General features: G+C 51.2%; 11 protein-coding genes across 11 annotated transcripts; 6 read left to right on the forward strand and 5 right to left on the reverse strand.

Moving 5' to 3' along the window:
• Positions 1–13: 13 nt before the first annotated feature.
• N7473_002002 (glycoside hydrolase family 55 protein) lies at positions 14–2,693 on the reverse strand (the record flags this gene model as incomplete). Its single annotated transcript, XM_057147942.1, has 5 exons — positions 14–395; positions 454–546; positions 606–1,791; positions 1,870–2,328; positions 2,384–2,693. The coding sequence occupies 5 exons, from the start codon at positions 2,691–2,693 to the stop codon at positions 14–16; spliced, it is 2,430 nt and encodes an 809-aa protein (XP_057011596.1).
• A 2,592-nt stretch (positions 2,694–5,285) lies between these two features.
• N7473_002003 (uncharacterized protein) lies at positions 5,286–9,245 on the forward strand (the record flags this gene model as incomplete). Its single annotated transcript, XM_057147943.1, has 2 exons — positions 5,286–5,347; positions 5,741–9,245. The coding sequence occupies 2 exons, from the start codon at positions 5,286–5,288 to the stop codon at positions 9,243–9,245; spliced, it is 3,567 nt and encodes a 1,188-aa protein (XP_057011597.1).
• A 358-nt stretch (positions 9,246–9,603) lies between these two features.
• On the reverse strand, positions 9,604–10,804 carry N7473_002004 (60S ribosomal protein eL31). The gene is made up of 4 exons (XM_057147944.1): positions 10,738–10,804; positions 10,591–10,679; positions 9,991–10,065; positions 9,604–9,923 (listed from the first exon to the last, which is right to left on the reverse strand). Exons 2-4 carry the CDS (start codon positions 10,675–10,677, stop codon positions 9,717–9,719), a joined length of 369 nt encoding a protein of 122 aa, XP_057011598.1. The 5' UTR covers positions 10,678–10,679; positions 10,738–10,804; the 3' UTR covers positions 9,604–9,716.
• Positions 10,805–11,142: 338 nt separating this feature from the next.
• Positions 11,143–12,089, reverse strand: N7473_002005 (carbon-nitrogen hydrolase family protein; the record flags this gene model as incomplete). The annotated part of the gene is made up of 2 exons (XM_057147945.1): positions 11,143–11,972; positions 12,035–12,089. 2 exons carry the CDS (start codon positions 12,087–12,089, stop codon positions 11,143–11,145), a joined length of 885 nt encoding a protein of 294 aa, XP_057011599.1.
• A 488-nt stretch (positions 12,090–12,577) lies between these two features.
• Positions 12,578–13,428, forward strand: N7473_002006 (uncharacterized protein; the record flags this gene model as incomplete). The annotated part of the gene is made up of 4 exons (XM_057147946.1): positions 12,578–12,598; positions 12,658–12,784; positions 12,941–13,219; positions 13,295–13,428. 4 exons carry the CDS (start codon positions 12,578–12,580, stop codon positions 13,426–13,428), a joined length of 561 nt encoding a protein of 186 aa, XP_057011600.1.
• Positions 13,429–13,866: 438 nt separating this feature from the next.
• N7473_002007 (uncharacterized protein) lies at positions 13,867–15,055 on the forward strand (the record flags this gene model as incomplete). The annotated part of the gene is made up of 4 exons (XM_057147947.1): positions 13,867–13,942; positions 14,019–14,062; positions 14,118–14,298; positions 14,370–15,055. The coding sequence occupies 4 exons, from the start codon at positions 13,867–13,869 to the stop codon at positions 15,053–15,055; spliced, it is 987 nt and encodes a 328-aa protein (XP_057011601.1).
• Positions 15,056–15,584: 529 nt separating this feature from the next.
• N7473_002008 (uncharacterized protein) lies at positions 15,585–16,493 on the forward strand (the record flags this gene model as incomplete). Its single annotated transcript, XM_057147948.1, has 1 exon — positions 15,585–16,493. One exon carries the CDS (start codon positions 15,585–15,587, stop codon positions 16,491–16,493), a length of 909 nt encoding a protein of 302 aa, XP_057011602.1.
• Positions 16,494–16,814: 321 nt separating this feature from the next.
• Positions 16,815–17,305, forward strand: N7473_002009 (uncharacterized protein; the record flags this gene model as incomplete). The annotated part of the gene is made up of 2 exons (XM_057147949.1): positions 16,815–16,996; positions 17,074–17,305. 2 exons carry the CDS (start codon positions 16,815–16,817, stop codon positions 17,303–17,305), a joined length of 414 nt encoding a protein of 137 aa, XP_057011603.1.
• Positions 17,306–18,165: 860 nt separating this feature from the next.
• On the forward strand, positions 18,166–18,653 carry N7473_002010 (uncharacterized protein; the record flags this gene model as incomplete). The annotated part of the gene is made up of 2 exons (XM_057147950.1): positions 18,166–18,253; positions 18,331–18,653. 2 exons carry the CDS (start codon positions 18,166–18,168, stop codon positions 18,651–18,653), a joined length of 411 nt encoding a protein of 136 aa, XP_057011604.1.
• A 324-nt stretch (positions 18,654–18,977) lies between these two features.
• Positions 18,978–19,424, reverse strand: N7473_002011 (uncharacterized protein; the record flags this gene model as incomplete). The annotated part of the gene is made up of 1 exon (XM_057147951.1): positions 18,978–19,424. One exon carries the CDS (start codon positions 19,422–19,424, stop codon positions 18,978–18,980), a length of 447 nt encoding a protein of 148 aa, XP_057011605.1.
• A 1,085-nt stretch (positions 19,425–20,509) lies between these two features.
• N7473_002012 (oxidoreductase, short-chain dehydrogenase/reductase family) lies at positions 20,510–22,397 on the reverse strand (the record flags this gene model as incomplete). The annotated part of the gene is made up of 3 exons (XM_057147952.1): positions 20,510–21,703; positions 21,785–21,867; positions 21,941–22,397. 3 exons carry the CDS (start codon positions 22,395–22,397, stop codon positions 20,510–20,512), a joined length of 1,734 nt encoding a protein of 577 aa, XP_057011606.1.
• Between the last annotated feature and the right edge of the window lie 887 nt (positions 22,398–23,284).

A 23,284-nucleotide genomic window follows, 5' to 3' on the forward strand; every position in this document is an offset into this window, starting at 1 on the left:
TCAAAAAGACGTCCTAAAGAGTGAAGTAGGCAATGGTGGCAGCAAAAGTCGCCAGGTTATCACCGACAACTGCAAGGGAGGTGCCATCTTTGACAATCATATTGGTTGTTCCCACGGTATTGAGCGAGTAAACTACCAAGGCGCTGGTGCTACCCTCGATACTAAAAATCATGCTCTGGCAGTTCTCTGGTGTAGGGAATGTGGAGCAGGCAGTGCTGTAGTTGTTGAAGAAGCTGTACAAGCCAGCTCCGTAGATATTGATGTTCTTGCTGTTGAGTACTCGGAGACCGAGAGCGTCGCAGTTTCCACCGAGGCAGCTGCTGTAGCTAGGGTCGTTCAAGGCAGAGTTGGTTGGGTAAGGGCTGTTGGCTGCATTTGGATTGGGTTGGTAGTACCTGTAAATGGGTCAGTCTTCAAAGACGAGCTGTGCATTCTTCGTAGGTCTGAACTTACGGTGTCTCGGTTTGAATGAATCCTGCCATGACGGAGCTGGCACCGGAGAATTGATATTGATACAGGGAGTGGTGTTCCACTGCGGTTCCGATGCTAAGGTAGATGTGAGCAAATGCCATGCAGTCTTGAATGATTAACAAAATGCAACTTACAGCCAGATATTTTTTCCTTCAACCAGCAGGCCACGGCCACTGTACACGGAGATCTGAGTGTTGGAGGCACTATCAAGGTCGTGGTCGGCAGTCCATAGCCAGACATTCTCAAGATACACACCACTCGCGGTGCTAGTGATGTGCATAGACATATAAGCAACTTCGCATGCAGCACTCACCGCAGCAGTAGTGGGACACTGAGCGACCTGTTGTTGAGAGCCGGTAAATCCTCCGATGCGGGTGTGAACGTCCCACATACCGGAGCCGGATGCTGCAGCCAGGTTCCACTCTATGAGAACAGCGCCCGGGGCAGATCCTTGGGTGCTGACAATCATGTCGGACCATTCAATGGATCCAGACTCGCCAGATTTGCCCACCTGAATGACAGGGACAGGGCTGGTAATGCTTGAAAACTTACTTCCGGCGGCCATAATCACTGGGTACGCCTCACCCACGATCCGGGAGCCCGCAGGAATGTAGATAGTCCCTGTGACCTTGTATGTTCCTTGATCAAAGAACACGATCTTGCCAGAGGATGCCGCCGAGGTGATTGCTGACTGGATGGCTGATGTATCATCGGTAGAGCCATCTCCCTTAGCGCCAGCGCTGCGAATGCTAACAAACAAGGATGTAGGTGATGCCTCATACTGGGGCTTGCTCTTGGTGTAATATCTTGAGGAGCCGCTCGCAAGCAGCGCACTGGGACGCGTTGGTGCGGTGAAGCTGCCCTGGAAGTTGGCGGGGCCGTTGGGTGTGTACTTATGGCCCTGGCCCCAGGCACTGATGGTGGTGGTGCCTGTTGTTCCCGCCAGAACAGTGCCACTAGTTCCCTTGACGGCAACTGGAACATTGTCAAGAGCAATGTTCTCCAAGATGAGACTACCGTTGGTCGAAGTAGAGCTTGCCCAGGCCGTCGTCACAAAAGTGGGACAGTCTTGGATAGTACTATCGAGGACATTGACCGAGCCAACGAGCTGATTACCAGCACCTCCGTTGTTAATCGAGAGGCCAGTGGTGCAGTTGGTCAGGGTGAGACCCTGATACGTCCAACTCCAGTCCCAAATTTGAGAAATTCCGGTCACTGCATCGGAGACGGCAATGTTGCGCATGGTGAATTGCTGGTTGCCAACGTTGGCTCCATAGAGTCCACCAGTGATTGTGATGTCATTCAGGAAGCCTCCAGAGCCTTTGAAAAGAAGTCAGTAAGTACTCTCGGTATAGCAAGAAGTCAACAAATACCGATGTATCGTGCGATTTGACATACCATTCTCGATAAAGATACCCTGGTGCTGGGTACCAGACGCAGAGCTCATCGCAATTTGAACATTCTGAATGCTAGTGGCCTGTCCAGTCGGCCAGTGGATACCAGTAGCAGCGGAACTTGCTGGGATAGAGGTCAAATCCAGCTTCAAGTTCCGGATCTGTCTGAAGAACACGTTTGTGGAGCCCCAGCCTTGATTGCCGTCGCTTTGATATTGGTCACCGTCAATCAAGCCAAGGCCCGTGAATCCGGGGGTTGCCTTGATGACTGGGATTGAGTTTGGATTGCCAATCAGTTGGGTGAAGTAATAGTCGATGATCGACGACGAGATCAAGTAGGTTCCGGCAGGGAAGTACACAATGGCAGGGGTTGTCGTGGAAGACTCGCGGCTTGCAGGGCCAAAACGACCACCATCACTAATAGCAGAGTTGATGGCAGCAGTGTCATCCGTCACACCGTCACCTATAAGCGTGTTAGACGCGTCTCACAACCAAGGTGGTATTGGGTACAAACTTACCTTTGGCACCGTAGTCCTTGACATTGCGGAAGACCTTGTATCCAGATGGATTAGAGTTGAAAGCAGCCAAACCTTGGTGACTGATATCTGCCAGCCAGTATGACGGATCAACCGCAGCTGAGGTTGCTGCTTCCACCACTGATTGAACAATCGAGTTCGCAGTACCGGTCTTGGGACCATGGTAGTTCGTGTACGCGGTCAGAGGCTTCAGGGCCTCTTTGACCAGCTTCTCAACTTGCGGAAGATGCAATAGCTGTGCATTCGCACAAGCTATGACCGAAAGGCAGGAGAGCAGCGGTGCAAAACGCATCTTGACGCTAGGTTCGACCAAAAGCAGTTGGTCCACCCTGACAGTGCACAGGACACATGGTTGATCTTATACATACCCACCCTCCTCGGACCCCCCGACAGCCATCATGCAACTAGGATCAATAAACCGCATGGAACGCGCATGACAATTAGGAAAAGGGGTGAAGCCCCCCTCCTCCTTCAGACACACTTCAAGGCATCACGAAGGTTAGCGCGGAGAAATGCCACCCCCGGATACCACTCGAGACGGGGAAATACATGACGAATGACCCCAGAATCCGGGGCTAGCTCACAAGTGTGGCCGTCGAGAACATGGGCTGAAGCAAGTCATCCTGACCGGTCCGGCCTGTGAGGCTGTCACGCCGGCTTTCTTGCCTCATGATCGGGGGGAGTGCAGAATTTAGAACGGGAATCGAACATGCCGATCGGGCCCCACAAGGGAGTCCAGATCCCCCCTGTCGATATTAGTGGCATCAGACCAATCGGGAGAGCCAGTGCTTCCCTCCTCACGAAGTGGAAGAAGAAACTAATAAACTAGCGAAACTAGCCCCGTGGAGTGTAGCCAACCGACGGGAATGGAATGTGACTAGCTGCAGAATTCATTGCCGCCACTTTGAGGGGAAAATGTGACTCAGGGGTCAAATTAACTATGCCTTTTCTTCAAACAAAGAACAGGGAATATGGACACGACGGGAGTCAGCCAAACCTACGGTAGCAATCAAGTACAGTAGCAACTAATTAACTAGACTTTTACATGACTCCAGGTTCTGCTTATCCCGCGAATAGGCCGTGTTTGTTGTAGAACATACTTCCTAATGTCCATTACTAAAATGGCAAATAGTGGTGCCCTTTGTCATAGATAGGGGAGAACATACCGTCCATGGAAGATATATACTTTGCTCGGTGAGGATATACCTCGACCTCAGGTTAGAAGCTAAACCCAATAACGAGACGGGGCCGTCCTGCACAACTCGAATGCGTTAGCAGCAAATGATTCTACTCCGATACTCCGCTAGCGTGTCTGAAATCTGATCTCTCTGCAGAGAATGCTTTTGTAGAAAATTTTACATAGGTAATAAGGTTCGCATCTCTTTCGTCCTCGTCCATTTCCGTAGGGTTTGAATCCCTTGAATAGTCTTTAGCCTACAAGGTTACCACCTCATGGCATTTGTAGAGGTACCAAAGTCAGAAGAATATCGAATCGGCCCGAGGCGTGTACGGCCTGTTTACCCTGGAGAGGTTCCCTCGATATGTTCCTACTGTTGTACGACCCATACGAGGGTTCGCGTCCTAGGCTCTGTTACATTTGGGCAGGGCTCATGTTGCGCCTCGAGGGCAGTACCCTAACACGAGATCGCGATCTTGCCTGATCTGATAGCCGATCAAGGGCTTCATGCAAGCATCCGTGAACAGTGGACTGATTGATTTCCGCCTGTCATAGGAAGGCATGTAGACATATGCGAGTTGAGAGGGTTGATATTTACATACTAAGGTTCGAGGATGCTGAAATAAGAGAATCATGGGTACCTAGCTATGTCTTAACAATATTATTCCACATGGGAGTAACCTAACTTTGGGGACTGTCTGACTTAGATAACTAACGTTAGTTATCGACCACCCATCATTATTTGCACCGCAAATGCACCGTGCACGGAGCCGAGTCCAGCTGGACGGGTTTAAGACGGACTTTGTTCACAAGGTCGCGACGTCATTATCAGGAAAGTCTCCAAACAAGCTACAAAGCCCAAAGCTACAAGGTCATCCGAGTTACCGAGCCTTTCCAATCAGTTCTCCTCCAAAATTCCCCAAATAATAGCAAATCAACGACTCACGTATCATGGTTCATAAGACTGGACCAAAGTACATTGATCCAGGCTGGGGGAAGCTTGGGATTCTGGTGATGGCCATGCCAAGATATCACGTGACTATATTTTTCTGCTGTGGTGTTCTTGCCTCCGCGACCACCTCCGCGAACGTAAAAAAAAATAATCAGGGCCATCTCCATTCTTTCACCCACCTCCTGCATCTCGTCTGGACTATTTCTCCCCCGAGAGAAATATATCGCCTTTATTCTACTTTCATCAACTTGACTACGTTGAGCCCACCTCGAACCCGCTCGCGCAACGGATCGCGAACGAGGTCGTGTCACGGAACCAGACACCGGGAACGACCAGCATCCACTTCGAACAAGGACAACCTGAGATTTGGTATCTCAGTGACTGAGAGATCGCACCCAGCGATTGAGAACCTATCCTTTTGGTGATATCTAAGCTGCGCGTGATAAACTCCCTGCGACCTGATCTTCTCCACACGCGGTTGGCACTCGAGCGAATCCGATTATCTATCGTGACAGGCCAGCATAATCATCCATCCGTCGAAACCAACCGAGACTCACGGAGTCGCATCTTGTATGAACGAGCGCCAAGGTTGACGATCGTCGATCCGAGGGAAGGTGTTCAGGCTTACTTGTTGCCCGCAACCGTTTAGAGCCTCGAGCTAGGTGCGAGCACAGGTGATATAAGCCTGCTGTAGCATGTCCAAACGCACGGCGGAAGGTCCTCAAGGGTCTAAAGACACTGAACACGAATTCGGTATGTCGGGCACACCTGATGAGAAGCCCCAACGGGCTACGGCTGCCCAGCTGGCCAACAGAAAGTAAGTTACTTGTTCGTTTTTGGTTCATCTGTCGTGTTTTGATGGTTTCATGTCTGGACGTATGTGTTGCGGGTGAGAGATGGTGCCTAGAGTCGATTGCTACGTGCCTGGTTGTAGGCAGCAAACCTGGTCGAGGAGCTGCCTCCATCCGGTGATGCCTCGTGGACGCGTTTCAGACGAGTTGATACTCACCTCATCGCTCTCTTCATCAAACTTTCCCACTTCATCTCTCGTTCAGCACTCTCAACCTTTGCAAATGCGTATCCTTAAACTCTTGTGCTTCGTGTCTTACTTTGCAACACTATCGTCTCACTCTGCAAAGCCATCCACAATTCTTTCCATCATGTCCAAGCCAAATATGGAAAGCTCGCTGACCTCCGATCCCTACTCCAGGATCAAAGAAATCCGCCGACGCCCTCGTGGCACAACTCCTACTGGTGGATCTGAGCCCGCCGGGACTTTCTCCCAGCTCTCATCCGCTCCAGCTTTCCCAGCACCCTCATTCGCTGCACCCACAAATCAGTCCGGTGGCTTCAACTTTGGTCAAAGCCAAAGCTTCCCCGGAGCTAGCGCAACACCTAGTGAGCCCACTCAAGGGAACGCAGCGCCGTTTTCTTTTGGTGGAAATAGCTCTACCCCATTCAACTTCGCCGGTGGATTTGGGAATATCCCACCACGCAACCCGTTTGCGACCGACAACCCCTTTACTGCCAGCAATACTCCTCCTCAACCAGCCCCCACCGCAATGTTTGGCGGGTTTGGAAGTCAATCCACCGCTCAACCCACCGCTCAACCCACCTCTCAACCCACCTCTCAGCCGGCCTTTTCGTTCGGTGCACCGCAAAATGCGGCCAGCTCAGCAGGCACCGGCCTGTTTGGGCGACCGGCGGCCACAAGTGCCAACGGAAACTCTGTCGCGGATTCCATGCAGACATCTCCTGATTCGAAACCCAAAAATCCCTTTGCTTCGGCTTCGTCCTTGCCGAATAAGAATATCTTCGGTGACTCGGGAGCTCCGAATATTTTTGCTTCCAAGCCTGCTGCACCGGCCGGCAATCCATTTGGTGGCCTGAGCTTCCCTGCTGCTCCTGCTGCTGAGAAACCACCAAGTGAGAAGCCAGATGGCCTCGCACCAAAGTCTACCTTTGCCAGTCAAGCTCCCGCAGCAACCTCTCAGGTGAAGCCGTTTGGTTCACTCTTTGGAGGTGCAGGTGCCACTCCCACCCCATCGGAGCCTGAAAAGGCCGCTACGAATGATGTCTTTGGGCCCAAGGCAGACGCTGCCGCGCCCACCACCAACCTGTTCACATTTACATCTGCAGCCCAAGAGCCTGAAAAGGCGAATGCGACCCCATCTGCGACCAACAATATCTTCGCGACGAAACCTGCTGCTGAGCAATCTGCCTCGGGCGGTTTGTTCGCCCCCAAGCCTGCAGGGCAGACTTCGACTCCCAACCTCTTTACCCCCAAAGTTGCTACGAACGATGCAGCTTCTACTACTGCTACATCGCAGCCATTCCAGAATCTCTTCGGAGCCACTGCCACGGCGCCGTCAATTGTCTCCGAGTCTGCCACTGAACAGACTTCGTCAAGCAGCATGTTCGCGCCGAAACCGGCCACGGAGCAAACCTCCGCCAAGCCTGCTGAGATCAAGCCTTTTGGAGGTCTTTTCGGTGCCGCTCCTACCACCTTGAAGCCTACTGAGCCGGCGGCGACGCCAAGCCTGTTTGCACCGAAGCCCGCGGCTGAGCAGGCTTCGGACAAGCCCCCCGAATCTCCTCAACCATTCAAGAATCTCTTTGGTGGCCCCTCTACAACCCCCAAGCCGGCCGAGCCGGCTACAGCCCCAAACTTGTTCGTACCGAAGCCTGCGACAGAGCAACCTGCACCGAGCCCTGTCAAACCATTTGCCAACATGCTTGGTGGCAAGACTGCGACTCCTCAACCCACCCCAGTGAAAGCACCCACCGCCACGCCATCTGGCCTTGCTAGCGTACAGAAACCCGCAGTCTCTTCAGAGCTTCCGAAGCCCACCCCTCCTCCTGGTACAAGCAAGGAGGTAGCAGAGCAAGCAGAGTTGTTGTGGAAGATTCGAGGATTGGATACACACTTCAAGCAACAAGTCATGAAGTATGAACCTGGAATCGACAGTTTCGATCACCTGATCCTCTTCTACATCAAGGTTCGCAACGGCCTGGGTGCCCCTGTGAAGGGTGCCCCCAAGCTAGAGATGAAGAAGGCGATCGAGGAGCCTGTCCATGCTGACGGTCCCAACGGCTCCGCTACATCCAACTTGTTCGCCAAGTCCTTCTCTTCGCCTAGCTCAAGCCCAGCTAAGCCAGTCGCTGCGTTAACCCCAGCACAGAGCGCTACAGGTAACTTGTTTGCCAAATCAATGTCGAATGGCACCACCACTCCCTCAGCACCCGTTGCTTCCCCCGCCCCCAAGTTGGCGGGCAACATGTTCGCGCAACCGGCTTCTCCAGCACCCGCAGCTTCTCCAGCCCCTAAGTTGGCTGGCAACATGTTCGCACAGGCGGCATCTAAGACTGCCCAGAATGGTTCTCCCGCTCCTGCTGTTGCCCCTCCCAAGTTTGTGAATGGCGTTGGCGCCGTGGATTTCATGGCACAGTTCAAGCAGAAAGCAGAGAAGACCATGGCTGAGGAGAAGGCCAAGCGCAAGGCGGAAGACTTTGACTCAGAATCAGATGACGAAGAGGAATGGGAACGCCGCGATGCTGAGAAGCAACGGGAGAAGCGTGCGAAGCTCGAAGCTGCCACCAAGAAGAAGTCTGTCTTTAGGAACGGCAAGTTCGAGTGGGTTGATGCCGATGAGCCAGACTCGGCGGAGGCCGTGGTTGATTCTCCCAAGCCTGCAGAGATGCCAGCTCCCAGCTCTCTGTTCGTGCCCTCCGACAATATCTCTCTGAATGTTTCCTCTCCAGCCTCCTCCACAGGTTCCATATTCGAATCCTCCAGCCTCCCTTTACCCGCATCAGAGAACATCTTTGGTCGCCTTACCCCGCAGCCGAATGACGCTGACAAGGATAGCGACGGATCAGGCGACGAGGGGAAGGCTACTTCTTCCAAGCGTCCTGCGGAGGATGAAGCTAGTACAGATGACGACTTTGCCTCTGCCCTGCGCAATTCGAAGCGGACCAAGCCTTCAGAGACGACGGAAACCGCCAAGTCTAGTCTGGACACACCTCTTCCAGCGCCGACTGCTGCTGCTGGTCGCAGTCTGTTTGATCGGATCCAGTCTCCTGCCCCCACTCCCCAAAAAGAGACTTCCAATTCTACTTCGAGCCTGTTCTCGGCCAGCTTCGGACAGTCGACTTCATTTGGCCAATCCATCTCCTTTGGCCAAAACAACGCCACGCCAGCTGCGGACAAAACCTGGAAACTCGACACACCGATCAAGTTCTCCACCGATTCCAAACTGACCGCCACTTCAGCTCCCGCCTCGACTCTGGCTTCTACACAGCCCTCTAGTGGCGTCAACTCCGGAGAGGCCACTCCTGATGAGGAAACTGCCCCTGGTGAGATATTCGACATGTCTCGGGCCAACGCGGGCGAGGAAGAGGAAACCCTGGTCTATGAATGCCGGGCCCAGGCTTTCAAGCTGGCCACCGGCTGGACCTCCCAGGGCAAGGGTATTGCACGCTTGCTCAAGCACCCCGAGACGGGGCGTGCTCGTATCGTGGTCCGTACCGATCCTGGTGGCAACATCGTCTTGAACACGTTGCTCAAGAAGGACTTTGACTATTCTCGCCAGAGCAATAGTGTTCAGTTCTTGGTTCCTCAGGCTGACCAGGAGAAGCCCGAACAATGGGCGGTTCGTGTCCGCGCGGATGCTATTGAGGAGTTCTACAGTAAGGTCCAAGAGATCAAGAACTGAAGAGGGAATTCGAGAAAGAGATGATGATTACATGTGAAAAGGAGAGAGGAATGTTTTCTCTCAATTTTCCGGGTCAGGGTGCGGATTTGTTTTCTCTTTTATTGAATGTACGATATCAAAGTTGGCCGGAGTCTTGTTTCCTGTTCTGAGTGTTTCCTACCTGCATTTTCTTATCGACATACATCCGGCGAGGCTATGCATTTTAGGCCATCTTTGTGAATGAAGAGTTTCCGCATCCATTGTGATTGTAAGACCCGTAAACATATTGTAGTCTTGGATAAAGAAGGTCAAGATAGCTCCAAGTCAGCGGTTCGTGCTACGATCGCCTACAGATAGAGAAGTGCAACTACTCGAGGAATTTTGAAAACCATGGTGCAAGAAGGTATTTTTATTTTAAAAGAGCCCCGACCAAACCCCAGATGTAACATGGAATCATAGAAGCGACAACACCGGTGGTATCAAACAACCCATTTACGCGTCATCGACGACAGCGGTGTGCAGACCCTTGGCGCTCTTGACGTTGACGGCCTGAACATGGGAGTACAGACGCTCCTTGGCACCCTCCTCGTCGTTACGCTTGCGGGAGATGCGGATGCGGAGACGGAAGGGAACGCCCTTGATGCCAGCCTCCCAGACCTTCTTGTTCAGGGCGGGGTCGACACGGACATCCTTGGTGCCCTGCAGGGAGAAAAGGAGGGAATTAGCAAATCTGGTGCTGATTGGATGGGAGGAGGGTGAGGCTTACCATGGCCTTCTCGGCGAAAGCGCGGATCTCCTTGATAGCACGGGGAGCACGCTTCTTGAAGCTGACACCGTGGCACTATAACCATTGAAAGAAGGGTTGCAATTAGTCTTCCGTCCGAATGCCATCTGGTAGAGATCGAGATCGAGTCCCTGCGAGAATTTCTTGTGGTTCGGCCATAGAGGTGGACTTCATAAAACTAATTTCTTCTTTTTGTTGCGGCCATGCCAACTGAGAGAAGGAGGTCCAATCTGTTACTTTTCACCAGGGTCAAGATCATCTTGGTCCCCTTTGGAGAAGAACAAGTCGGAACTCCCCCTCCCAATCGTCAGACTGTCGAGTGTTGTTCTTTCGAGGGAGATGCGGTGGTGTGGATTTTGGATGTTGATTCGAAAAGGAAAGGGCAACATTTTTCAACATTGAATTCCCTTTTTCGCACCCAAGTGCGCACACACACTAATTTTCCTCATAGAAGAAACTCCATATTTCAGGAGAGTGTGTTCTCTGTCCATTTGTACCTCCACAGATTCTTCACAGAATCGATTTCTCGCGTAAGGGGGGGAAGAGAGGGAAATCTCGTCTTTTTGGGTATTTTCAACATACCCGCTTGTGGAGGTTGATGGTGTACTCGCGAGACACCACGTCGGAGATAGCCGAGCGGGTCTTCTTGCCGGTGTTTGCGGAGGACATTTCTGATGATTTGTTAATGTGAATTCTTGGAGGTTGGATGAGTTGTTGTGAGAGACTGACTGATGGATGGGGTGGTCGGCGACTGTGGGCGAAAGTTGTCGATGGGGAGAGAAATTGAGAATTGTGGCCGGCGGGTGAAGTTCGTGTGGGTCGGTGCGGTCGGAAGTGGGCTCGCTTATGGAAATGGGTGGATCTGATTGGTAAGTCGGCGAAAGGTCATGTGACCTCGAATCTGAAACTCCGTGTCAGCCTCAGGCATTAACATCCATAGCTCCAATCTGTGCTCGAGGTGCGCTCTTCCATCGGTTCCTCCAATGTGAGACAATATCTTAGTATTGCCTGTACGGCGTAAGTCTTTTAAGTCTAACAGAGCTGAAATGATAAAAGCCCAAATGGTCTTGGTATTATACTAGCAATCATAATATACCGCTTTATAACGCATTCTCTTGGCTACCTCTAATCCATCTATTTCGAGCCCTCGCCACTCACATCAGGGTATACATCAAACCGGCGCTGAGTATAGATAGGGATACCCTTGCGAGTATTCACAATGGTATCGTTATCCAGATCAGCATAAATAATAGTCTCCTTCTCCTCGGCCTCTGCCAAAAGACCCGCGCTCGGATCCGCAATCAAGCTGTGACCGTAGGCATGGTAGGTAGCCTCAAGATCCCGCGAGGGGCTGCACAGGGCCACATATGTCTGGTTATCCACGGCACGAGCCCGTCCCAGAAGCGACCAGTGAATAGGCCCAGTCGTGGTGTTGAACGCGCCCGGGTAAACCAGCAGGAACGCGCCCTTGCGGGCCGCAATCATAGCCGACTCCGGGAACCGAATATCATAACAGATAGCCAGGCCAATCTTGCCATACTCGGGGAGATCAATGACTGTCAGCGCATTACCGGGCGACAACACGTCGCTCTCCTTGAACTTGATCTTCCCGGGGATATCGATATCAAAAAGATGTGTCTTGCGGTGGGTGCCGATCAAGGAACCCGTGGGCGAGAACACCAGCGAGGTATTGTAGTATTTCTTGGTTTCCGGCTCCAATTCGGGGATACTTCCACCGACGAGGTATGCATTTGCCTCGGCGGCGATGGCCGACAGGGCGTGGAATGAGGGCGACTGCTCCTTGGTGGGAGGGGAAGGGTGGAGAGTCTCGGCGTATTTGGGGAAGTATTGCGTGCCGTAGGGCGAGTTAAAGCACTCTGGGAGGACGATCAATCGTGCACCAGCTTGAGCAGCCTCGAGGACCTTGCTCCGGGCATGGGAAAGGTTGACGGCTTTGTCCGCGCCTGCAGCAGATAGCTGTGTTAGTGCAAAAGTGGTAAGCTTGAAGGACGACGAGGTCAATTACCTGATGCAAGCTGCACCAGGGCCAGCTTCAGGGGCTTCTTTAGAAAGGTCGCCATGGTAGTTGTGCTGGGGTGAAGATGGAGAAGGAGAAGGGAAGTTGAGGCATTCCAATCCTTGCGGACAGTTGGGGTCTCCGACGGGAAATCCGAAGTGCGGGGAGATTTCAGATAAGCAAAACTGCGGTTGGGGTCAACTTGCTCCAAATTCGCCAACAATTGGAGAAAATATACTAGTCCATGCCACAATTTAGTTGGAGTCGAAGCTTTACTACAACACTCAAAATTATCATGAATCCATTCATGAGGAGGGTTGCAATTGACTGCTCTAGGTAACCTGGTGTGATTTGACTATACTCGTGGTCGTCGTACCCAGAATATATATTTGTCTCGTTCATCCATTCGAGGAGATAACCATCCACCTCGAGTGAAGAACAACCTTCCAAAACGACAATAAATTTTTCCAATACCTAGAGCAGGTGGTAACTACTCCCTTGATGATAACGACAAACACTTCTTGGAATATTCGCACAAAAAACCGGCAATCAATGACACTTAAACGTGTGCTGGTAAGAAGCTCTCGTATCGTATAATACTTTCTCCGTGATCTCAAGTCTAACCTCTGCAGGAACCAGTTGAGAATATGGTTGCGCAAGCCCAGGAGTCATCACTTCCTGTGAACTTGTCACACTTCAACCTTATGACCGGAAACTGCTGTCCCAGCATTTCTAAGGTTGCCAACTTCCAGTGGTGGGGTAACTGAAGGGAGATCTCCTGGGAGGTTTCCATGCCTGCTGATTGCCATTGCTTTGTTGTCTCCACGTGCCGGTTTAAAAGGACTTCCACTTATCTCAGTCTTTCTTCATTTTCCAGCTTCCCTCACCTTCCCTCTTTTACTTCCAGATCCCAAGCCTACGATCACTTCATGCTCATTGCAATGATTGACGGTACAACTTCTCCCGGCCGTGACGATACACACGCCGTAAGGCTGGACTACGCCGTCGACACCATTGTACGGATCAAAGGAAACCCGGCCACCGCGCGGCCTCCCCAAGTTGACCCAAGCTGTGGAGGAAGAAGCCCTTTCCGAGCACAAGAAACCTTCCCCAAGCGGCCTAGCGACCAGCTGTCGGGCAGGTCCTCCTCCGACCTGATGCATGCTACACGGACCTCCCAGACCTGCAACTCACGTACGTGTGTGCTGAACTCCAGGTATACATCGATGGGGCCCGCGAGACTGGGTAAGAGGTTACCTCGGGAACCAGTCCACAACGACACTTCCCGCAAGATGACCTTTGCCATGCTTCGCACACTTGTCGGCATGAAGCCCCTGCGCATCCACCAAGTCGTGCAACTCAGAAGCCGCTTCCCCGGGCATCGATGCATATTGCCTGCCTGACAGTTTTCTTTACCCAAACCTGTTACAAATCCAAACCTTCACTTGTTTTAATACAATACAAGACGTCCGTCAACGAACGGATATTCTTGTTGACGAGGTCTCTGCTCATTGCAAATGACCCGCCGGCATCTGGAAAGGGTATCGCGAGTTGACGCACATACACAGACCTTGATCTTGTCTCCCCTGCCTGCAAAATAGATATATAATCGAAGCTGCACAACTTATTACGCTCGATGACACAGCAATCTAACTGCGGTGCCGTGGACTCTGGTCAAAGAAGACGAAATCACAGAGCAAAAGTCACATGTTTCTTGAAACTGAAATTCTCCCTCTGATGGGAGGTCAGCAATGCAGCCTCATGTGGAGATCACGTGACACAAACATGGTGTTATCCCCAGCCCTGATCAATCCGACGTCCATCATCAACCAACTTGAAAGATGGCATCCCTTGAGAATGTGCTGAAGAATAACGTCAACCTGGCAGAATATGGCCCAGGCTTGGTGGCTGTTTTCGGTACGTGAACCTGACGCCCCTGATCCCCCTATCCGTGCTGCTCTTCTCCATAAGAACTAACATAGAGATGTACCAGTGGGCGGAACCAGCGGAATTGGCGAAGTGACTGCTCGAGCCTTGGTGCGAGATACGGTATCCCCCGCGAGTCTATCTTATTGGCCGTAATGAGAAGCAGGCGTCCAAAATCATTGAGGAACTCCGTCAAGTCAACCCCAAGGGAGAGATTAGCTTTGTGTACTGCGATGCCGCCCGCCTCAAGAGTGTGGATGAGGCTTGCAAGAGCATCCAGGAGAAGGAGGACAAGGTTAATCTGTTGTTTATGACTGCTGGAATATTGACCACCAAGGGGCCAGATGGTACGAATTATCCTCGATTCCTATGAGACTCTCTGCATTAACGGACTTCCACTGACAGCCCTATGATATAGAAACGGATGAAGGACTGGACAAGAAACTCAGTCTGCACTATTACTCTCGCATGCGCTTCTTGACCAATCTCATGCCTCAACTGACCAAGGCTGGAACGACTGCCGATGGCTCCTCCACCATCCCAGCCCAACCGGGTCTCTACCGAAATCTGTCACGCGTGGTATCCGTCCTGGAGGCCGGTGGCGAAGCGCCCCTTATCCTGGACGATCTATCACTAAAGAAAAACTACTCGCTCCGAAACTGCGCCAAACACGCCATCACCATGACCTCCCTGTCGATGGAGCATCTGGCACCTGTGTACCCATCAACCTCCTTTGTACACGCCTACCCCGGTGTGGTGAAGACAGGACTAATGCGCGACTTCGGGGCGATCACCCGCACTGCCATGAGTGCGCTTTTTGTTCTGGCCCGCCCCTGGATGGTGCCATTGGACGAGAGTGGTGAGCGGCATCTATACGCCGCCACTAGCCCCCGGTTTCCGCCACGAGCGTCTAAAGACGTTGAGGATGCGGCACCGGGCTCCGACGGGTCCAAGGGTAGTGGTGCGTATCTGTTGCATTGGGATGGATCCGATAATGGAAATCGGAAGCCCCTGCAGGAACTTCGCAAGAATGACACGGGGAAGTTAGTGTGGCAGCATACTATGGGAGTGTTTGAGTCGATTTGTGGCAAGACTACTGCATAGTTGGTGATGTGGATACTAAATCCGCTTGACGACTTTCTTTGTCTGGACATGTTGTCTTTGTCTTTAACAATATGGAATTTCCACTCTACATAATAATCCAACCCCCACTCTGTAAGAAAGAAAAAAGAAATAAAGTTTTGCCTAGTGGAGCAGGGCGTCTAAAAGTGTCTTAAACTTTTAAAGACTCTTAGTCTTCTTAAAAGACTCGAAAACTCTCCACGCCCAAGGATATTTGCCGACGAATCACGTGGTCTTGCCTCTTGCCATTCACTGGTTCATTCAGTCGAGATTTTTCGGTTTTCATTGGGTCTGGGGGCAAATCGCAAATTCCATTTAGATTTCCACCCCCCAAGACACATCGCATTATATCTCCATGTCCCCTGCCTTGCAAAGCGTTGGCAGGCTTCGTCTCACGGAATCGGGCGCCGACTGAGAATCTTCTTCGAACCACCCTTCTCCGAAACGAACCCCCATCGAGGCTACTGCAACGTCCAAATCCCGACACGTACAGTACTTTTAGCCCGCTGTCATGTTCGAAGACTTCTCTTTCTCGTCGCCTTCGTCGCGACCGGGTCGTTTGGCTGTGGATGCCGATGATCGACTCATGGCCGATTGCGATAGCACACTGATCTCGCCCCTGTCGTCGCGATGCCCCTCGCCGCAGTCGCACCGATTCCGCACTCTCTCCCGCCCCCGATCCTCCTACTTTCGTTCACAACAACCTCCGCCTACTTCTGTGCCTTTTCCATACGAGCAGAAGCGTCTTTCTATATCGACCCTAACGCAAAAATTGCACGAACATACTCTCCAGGCACCTGGCGGTGATATTCCAGACCAGGGGCGGTTTCGGCATAATGGAGCCAGACTGTCTGGCCGGTACTCGGGCTATGTCCTCACACCACCGGACACAGACCACGACGAGGACGGACGCTGTGACTCTTCGCCCTCGCTGTGTTCTAACCCCAGTCCGACATTCATCCCACCGGATTTCCTTTCTCTAGACAGAATGGAGACTCCAAGCCTGAATCCAAGTATACCCGACCACCGGGATGTCCGTATACAACGGCAACAGATTTCCCAATTGCAATGCAACGAAGGGGATATCGACGCAGTACGTCGGACAGTCGTGGGCGAGGGCTCTTACAACCCAGACATGCTCCCGGATGACTGCCACCCCAGCTCATTACCACCGCGGTCCTCACCCCGGCGGCGAGCACTTACATTACATCGCAGCCGATTTGGACCGGCAGAGTCGTCTGCGGGCGAGGCCCGTGGACGACGCAGAAGCAGTTCTGGCGCTATGCAATCGCACCGGATAGAGAAGAGTCATTATACTTCTCATGTGGGACGTGATGCTTCTAAACGGGGCGATCATCATGGTCTTCGTAGGAAGAGCATGGTGAGTGCGGCTCTGGCGTCGGTAGTGGAAAGGCCTTGATCTTGATTGATCTGGGTTTTTAATATTATCTTCAATGTACATATTTGGAATTGATACCCAATGTTTTTTACAATCGTCTTTCCTCAATTAAACTACATGTCGACTGCCTTGACTATCGTATCACATCGAACCAGCCCCCACTGCTGATTGAGCCTCAACTGGAATAATTGGTTGAAATTCCTCCGTAAGCTGACACCCGCCCGGTGATCGTTTCGTCTTAGCCGGGATGCCTAATCGCGGATCCTTCTCCGACTCCCAAAGTTCAAGCCAACACGACTCCCCTCTCCAGAAGCCCAATATTCACACATCCTCCAAAATAAGATGCCCTCCAAACAAGGCCAACCAGGTCGGAAACCCTTCCTCCTGGCACCCTACGTCTTCGGCATCCAAACAGTCCCCCTCTTGGCAAGCGGAATCTACACCCTCCTATATCCCGCAGCCGCAGCATCTCTCCCGGATTCACCCTTACAAGGACTAAGCAATGGCACCATTCAAGCACTGAGGTATAAACCCCCCAAAACACTAGCACTAGTCAATCTGAGACAACCTTTTGGTACTGAGTATTCACGAATGAGTGTAGCTTGACATCCCTATCACTGGGCTCATTCTACGCAATCGCGTCCTACCAGAATAACATCCCTATGATGATTGCGGCAGTTCCGGGTCGGCTTCTGGCTATGGTCGTGTTTCATCGGAGTGGTGGGGGGTGGAAGAGTGTTGCTCCTTTTGAGGGTGTGATGGGCCTTTTGACGGCTTTCGGATTGTGGTGGGATTGGCGTGGTTTTGGTGTGAAGGATGAGAAAGAGGAGTGATGGGATGGTGATTGGATGTGGATTTGTATATATAGATGACTCTCTGTTCATGAATGTATTGTATTTGAATGTAATCATGGATTAATATACAGTATAAATGGCTATCTATCGACTATGTTGGGCTAGAATGAATAGTAGAAAGACCATTTAGGATTCAAGCGAGCCATCCACAGACTTGAATTCAATAAGACACCAAAACCTGATGTAAATTAATAGTTCTCTGTACCAAGATCATTCCGATAGACTCTCATCTCAATCTACGATTCGCAAGCTTATCACCGATTTTTAGGTCAACCAATCCCTCCCCCCCTCCGATGGCCTAGTTGGTATCCACCATAAATTGGTGAACCATTGGTGTGCCCTGGAGGAGTGAGCAAACAAAAGGAAGAAAAAAATACTGGGCCAGTTTTGACGCTTCGAGCTCCACGGACGGCCGGGCATACCCCTAGGCGGGGGGAGTTTATTTTTTTGGATTTTTTTTGTAGTCATGAAATTTACAGTCTATATTGTTATTAACTAATTGGGATAGAAGAGCCGAACCGAAAAGCCATTGAATAAACTAAGGACGTCTGTAGGTTGTATAGACATAGATTCTGGGGTTACGGATAATTCGGAGCATTTTTGTCATTCCACAGACTAGGTCGGCTTTAAAATAGACCCCGAAAGTTCATCATTAGATAATAATTTTCATACCTGGTACCAAAATCATTCCGATAGACCCTCATCGACCTCAAAGAGCATCCATATATAACAAATAGTCTCACCTCAACAACCAAATTCTCGCGGTGTTCACCTCCTTTCTTCTATATCATACACCCTTCTGACCAAGACCACTCTGCCACTCCCTATTCCACAGTATCATGTCTGCTCCCATCCCGATCATCCTTTGTGGCGCCATGAAAGGAATGGCCAACCTAATCAAAACAACCATGCTGCCAGAGTACAATGGTATACCCACCTATACTCCCTTATCAAACCAACATAATCTAATCTAATCTCTTCTAAACCATTAGTATTCTACGCAGGTTACAACATCACCAAATCTGCACAAGAAGTCCCCCTCATAATCTCAGGACACCCACCACACCCATCATCCCTACACACCCAACTAAGCTCCAACGACTTTACAATCCCACCACGCGCCATAATCACAGGTGGCGTGTACAGCGACGAACTCTTCCAAGAGTTTTACCACAGCTGTGTCAAGGCGTGTGGGTCTAAGGAGGTCCTGCCAGTACCATTTTTCAGAACTAGTGATGAGATCGCGGATCGATTGTCAGTCGAGAGGAAGGGACCGGCTCATTCGTCGAGGGAGTATCCTGCTGCTGTTACGGAAAGATTGAAATGAAAGCTGAGAGAGGTGGGGATTGCGCCTGGAATGAAGGGTGACGTGGTCGGAGGTAAAGGAGAGGTATTTTTCTTCTAGATAGGAATTTATTGGAGCTTTTTTGATAGCTTCTTGGTCTCTGGGATAGTATCACCAGTATCGACAAAGCATAGCCTTGATTTCAAACAAACACAACGATGGCTGACTCCCTGAGTTCATTTTATACCACAACGCCAATTAACGGCTAATTCGACGCCGAAAAGAGCTACATCGTTAGAGCTCGTTAGTTCTATATTTTTGGGATATCGTCGTCCTAATAGGTATTTCTTACATTATCATATAACCTTAGCACAGTCCAGGGTAACCGGGGCAACTCGACCCGGGATCCGAAACCGCATCGTAAGTCAACTGGCCATCATTGACATTATTGTTTCCCTCCGGATACCAATAAGGCACATTGCCGCACGTGTTGCACCCATGGCCTGGAATAGAACCCGCAAGTTTCTTAACTCGCGCTCCATCGCCGCCGCCCGAGTTCTGGAAGTAGGCACAGAGTGCAAAAGGTGGGACTGACTCGTCGTTGACCGGGGCTGTAGCGCACGCGATATATTGGCGGTTGTTAAACCAGGTGTGGTCCTCGACGCCGTTCAGGTAGTTTGTGAGGACGTTGGCGGCGTGGATACCCTTCTGGACATATTTGCAGCCAGAGCCGCCTCGGCAGTTGATGCCTAGGGCATTGGTAGAGGTGAAGCCCGAGACAAGAACGAGGGCGAGTGTGAGGAGGCGGACCATTGTAGTGTTTATGAATTGCAAAATGAATAGATGATTGGCACAAAGCTATTTAGACTTGCGATTGGCAAGGGACTTTGTCTCTTATATACCCGCCCTAAAGGCTTTACCTACTACTATCGTAGTACTTCGTACTTAGCGAGGCTGACTTGCGGAGTCATGGACTTTGCCGAGGTTTCTCCATACTAAAGCTGAAGGTTATTAACCATATTCTGCATAAAGGGACCTTTTAGTCCTACCTATAACGGATATCATTGTCCGGGGGTTTCTATTTTGAAATATAGTACTTTGGGGCTTGCTGGCAGCTGGCTGGGGGTCAGGTACATACTCCTTCCCTTAACGGATATCAAACCTGTAAGTGCTCCACCAATGCTCCCATTTCCGTTTTTCAGCCAATCGGTATCATGTGAGAAAGCCTGGGCCTGACCGCTTACGGGAGCGCTGATTTCTGCCCGTTACCTTCTTCAAAAAGCCTTGGCGGAGCAGATGCCTTAGTGCGCCGTCGAGCGATCCGGTTGCTCAGGGAGCTGCTCAGGGCAGCGAAGAGACTAACTCACTATGTGCTCCGAGAGCCGATCACTTCCCGAGGCGGGCCGCGGCAGTTTTAATGTCACCTAGATGACGATAGCTAATAAGTAATACACAAATGGATCATTTGATTTCTTCTCTTCAAATACTTCACGATCCGTGTAGGGTAGAAGAGCAGTAAGAGCATGTTCATATTCAAAAAGCCATCGAATATACCAACTGACCTACTACAGAGCAAATTACAAAAGAACATTGAGAGTGTTGATTGAAAGAAAAAGGTAAAATTTGATAGACCTCATATCATCTAGTGATATCACGTGGTCAGAGTCCCAGACCCGAGAATAAAAAGATATACATGGTATAAAAGACAAGATAGAAGAAGAAGAAGAAGAAGAAGAAGAAGAAGAAGAAGAAGAAGAAGAAGAAGAAGAAGAAGAAGAAGAAGAAGAAGAAGAAGAAGAGAAAGAAAAAGTCACCAAAAGAAGGACCAAAGGCCCATACTCCACCAACCCCAATCCCAATCCCAATCCCAATCCCAATCCATCATAAAATCATGATCATCAATGCCCAGACCTCCAACTAAAAAACTTCCTCAACTTCTTCCTCTGCGAGAAAGACCCCTTCCTCTCTCTATCCACCTTATGCACAAGCCCAAACCCATCACCAGCCCCGGACCCCGATCCAGACCCCGCTCCACCAAGACCAAGGGAAACAGAACTGCTAAATCTGCGCTGCAGATCATCCAGGGCACGCCCCGAGTTCCCACGCAAACCCATCGTATCCGCATTCGCGGCCGCCAGGACAGATTGAACATGTGGATCAAAGTAAACAGGGTCATAAGGATCGTAGTGCTGGGTGTAAGATGGCGTTGAAGGTAACGGTGTTGACATGGTATTTGCGTAGTAGGTGTCATACGGTGAAGGAGGCTCTGAGTATCCGGCTAGTATGGCCATTGTGGAATGGGGTTGGATGGGTTGGATATTGAGGAAGATTCCTCGGTCGCGCTCGTCGACTTGGGCCCATTCGCCGTTTGCGTAGACGGGTGAGCCTGGCTCGCCGATGTCGCTTTCTTCGGAGAGGAAGGTTGGTGCGGAGGTGGGGGATTGCGGGTCTGATGGGAGGAGGTCGGGTTCAGAGTCGGGGTCTTGTGGTGAGCGTGAGGTGGTCGACACCGTGCGTTGGGAGGGGAGGTCGGTGATTCGGTCTTGTTGCATCTTGTGCATTTCTGTTGGGGAGCTGGTGATATCTTGCTGGCGGGCGGGTGTCCAGTAGTTGTGTTTGCGGAGTGAGTAATCGGACAGTGAGCGGACTCGGTCGTGCACTCCAGGTGACGACGAGGGGATATCGGCGGTTTGCCGTTTAGGTGTGGAGCATCCCATGGATGGAGAAGTAGTACATAAAGAAGGGGAAGAGTAATGTGAGGGTAAAGAAGCGTCGGTGAACTGCGACAGGGAATCTCTATCAAAGCTCTCATCCACCGAATACGGGTTGGACGAGACTATCGAGTCATGGCGGGGGTCGAAAGACAAGATCGAGCAGTCATCGACATCCTCAATAAAGGAGACAATCCGAGCCACATCAAGGGATTTTCTCGGGTTCAAGATCTCAAAGGAGGCACCACCGTGCGAGATGGTGGCAACGGCCTGCGTAGTGGCCAGCATCGGAGTGGATGCTTGAGGACGGGAAGGAGGCGATTGCCGTTGAGCCTGATCCCGAGCCTGTGCGTCCCTCTGAAGCTTCTCGCGGAAGGTATTCTAGAAAAGAAGGAAAGAAAAGGAATAAGTCAGTCGGTGCAGGGGAAATCGGATGTTTATCAGTGGTTTCAGGGCACTCACCAATCGCTTCCGGTTCGGTCTAGGGCGTGTAAACCTTTCCGAAACAAGATGCACTCGTGGGCCCTGGGATGGTGGAAGGATAACTGCAGAGAGGTCAGTGCTTGTCTCTTTTTCATTAAACTACTATACAAATCGGGCAAGTGGCTGTAACCGTACCAGTTGATGCCTCTGAAACCTCGGGCTCCTGCTCACTCTGATACGAGATGATGCTATGAGAATACGACGGCGACAGTGGCGGAGTGCTTGACGCCGCAGAGGATACCGAGATCGCACAAGAAGAAAGCGAGGTGATGGTGAGCGGTGCTGGTCGAATTAAATTGGAGGTTGCCGTCTTGCGCTTGAGAGTCTTCTCAGAGCGATCGACGGGATCGCCCACGCACTCTGCGGACTGCGACAAATACTTGCGATAGTCATGGAGAGAGAGGGCCCCCGTGATCCCAGACTTGATCGACCGAGGGGGAAGTGACACCGCATCTGCAGGAAGGGGCTTAAGAGGCGTGCATGGTGCATGAAAGCCATGAAGCTCCAGACACTTGGTGCATAGTGAGCCGTCCGGCAGCTCGCTGTTGTGCCACGCCGCGAATGGGTCGCGGTAGTTCGGATTTTCATACATCTGGAAATAACCTTGTCTTGATTCTGTTTCCCTTTGAAAGGTTGCGTTTGGGGAGCAGTTCTTCACGGCTTTTGGTAAAAAGAGGGTGTTCGTGTCCAAATGCTTTTTAGCGGGTTGACATATCGATTGCAGACGTAGATCGGGAGATCAATCCAGCACGACCGCTATACATCTGATTCGTCAGAGCGGGGAAATACTGCAAGGGACAATGAAACCGTCGACTTACCCAGTACACCGTCAAATGCAAGGTACGATAACAAAAACCTAGGAACAGGATACTACGAAGCTGACTGAGGGATCAAGTGCGATAATAAGAATTATAAGTAAAAGAAAGAAGAGGCGGCTCAACGAATGTCAATGTCTGTCAGTCTGGGATCGGAGCCGAACGGAGGTGCCTGGACTCGTCTTTTTCATCTCTTTCTTGCTGGATATCCACTTCTCCACATGGAAAAGACGACGTGGTCTGGAACCTGGCTGGTCTCCAGGAACGCTGGGTCGCGGAAGCAACGAACCGTTGGTTCGGCCGGTGGTCCTGGGCACATCACTGGGTGATATAATGGGATTATGTAGAATTATGTAGAGTAGACGACGTCACACTGTCCATTTCCGGCGAAGAAAAAAGGGTGAAAAGTCGGTCTGACCAGGTGTGAGTTGTTGTGCATCACTGCATCTTTCTTCTTCTGATGGTGTGTGGAGGGTCTGTCCCTGTGCCCCAGAGGCGTCCAATCCGAGTCCCTCCTCCATTGACCAATTAACCAGTGATCGTTTGGTGAAATGATCGCAAACCCGGCAGAGTGGATGCATCGCAACTCCAGAAGAATGACATGCAGATAAAAAAAGACCCGCTCGGTGGGAATCGAATCATCTCCCCTCTCCTGATCTCTTGA

Source organism: Penicillium subrubescens (genome assembly GCF_028828155.1).
Source record: "Penicillium subrubescens strain IBT 31985 chromosome Unknown utg000002l_segment0_segment0, whole genome shotgun sequence".
NCBI classification, from domain to species: domain Eukaryota; kingdom Fungi; phylum Ascomycota; class Eurotiomycetes; order Eurotiales; family Aspergillaceae; genus Penicillium; species Penicillium subrubescens.

Coding starts and splice junctions, on each gene's coding strand:
- N7473_002004 (XM_057147944.1), bottom strand. CDS start 10,677: ATGTCCTCCGCAAACACCGGCAAGAAGACCCGCTCGGCTATCTCCGAC. Junction 10,066..10,590: donor CCATCAACCTCCACAAGCGG/GTATGTTGAAAA, acceptor CAATGGTTATAG/TGCCACGGTGTCAGCTTCAA. Junction 9,924..9,990: donor CTTTCGCCGAGAAGGCCATG/GTAAGCCTCACC, acceptor TTCTCCCTGCAG/GGCACCAAGGATGTCCGTGT.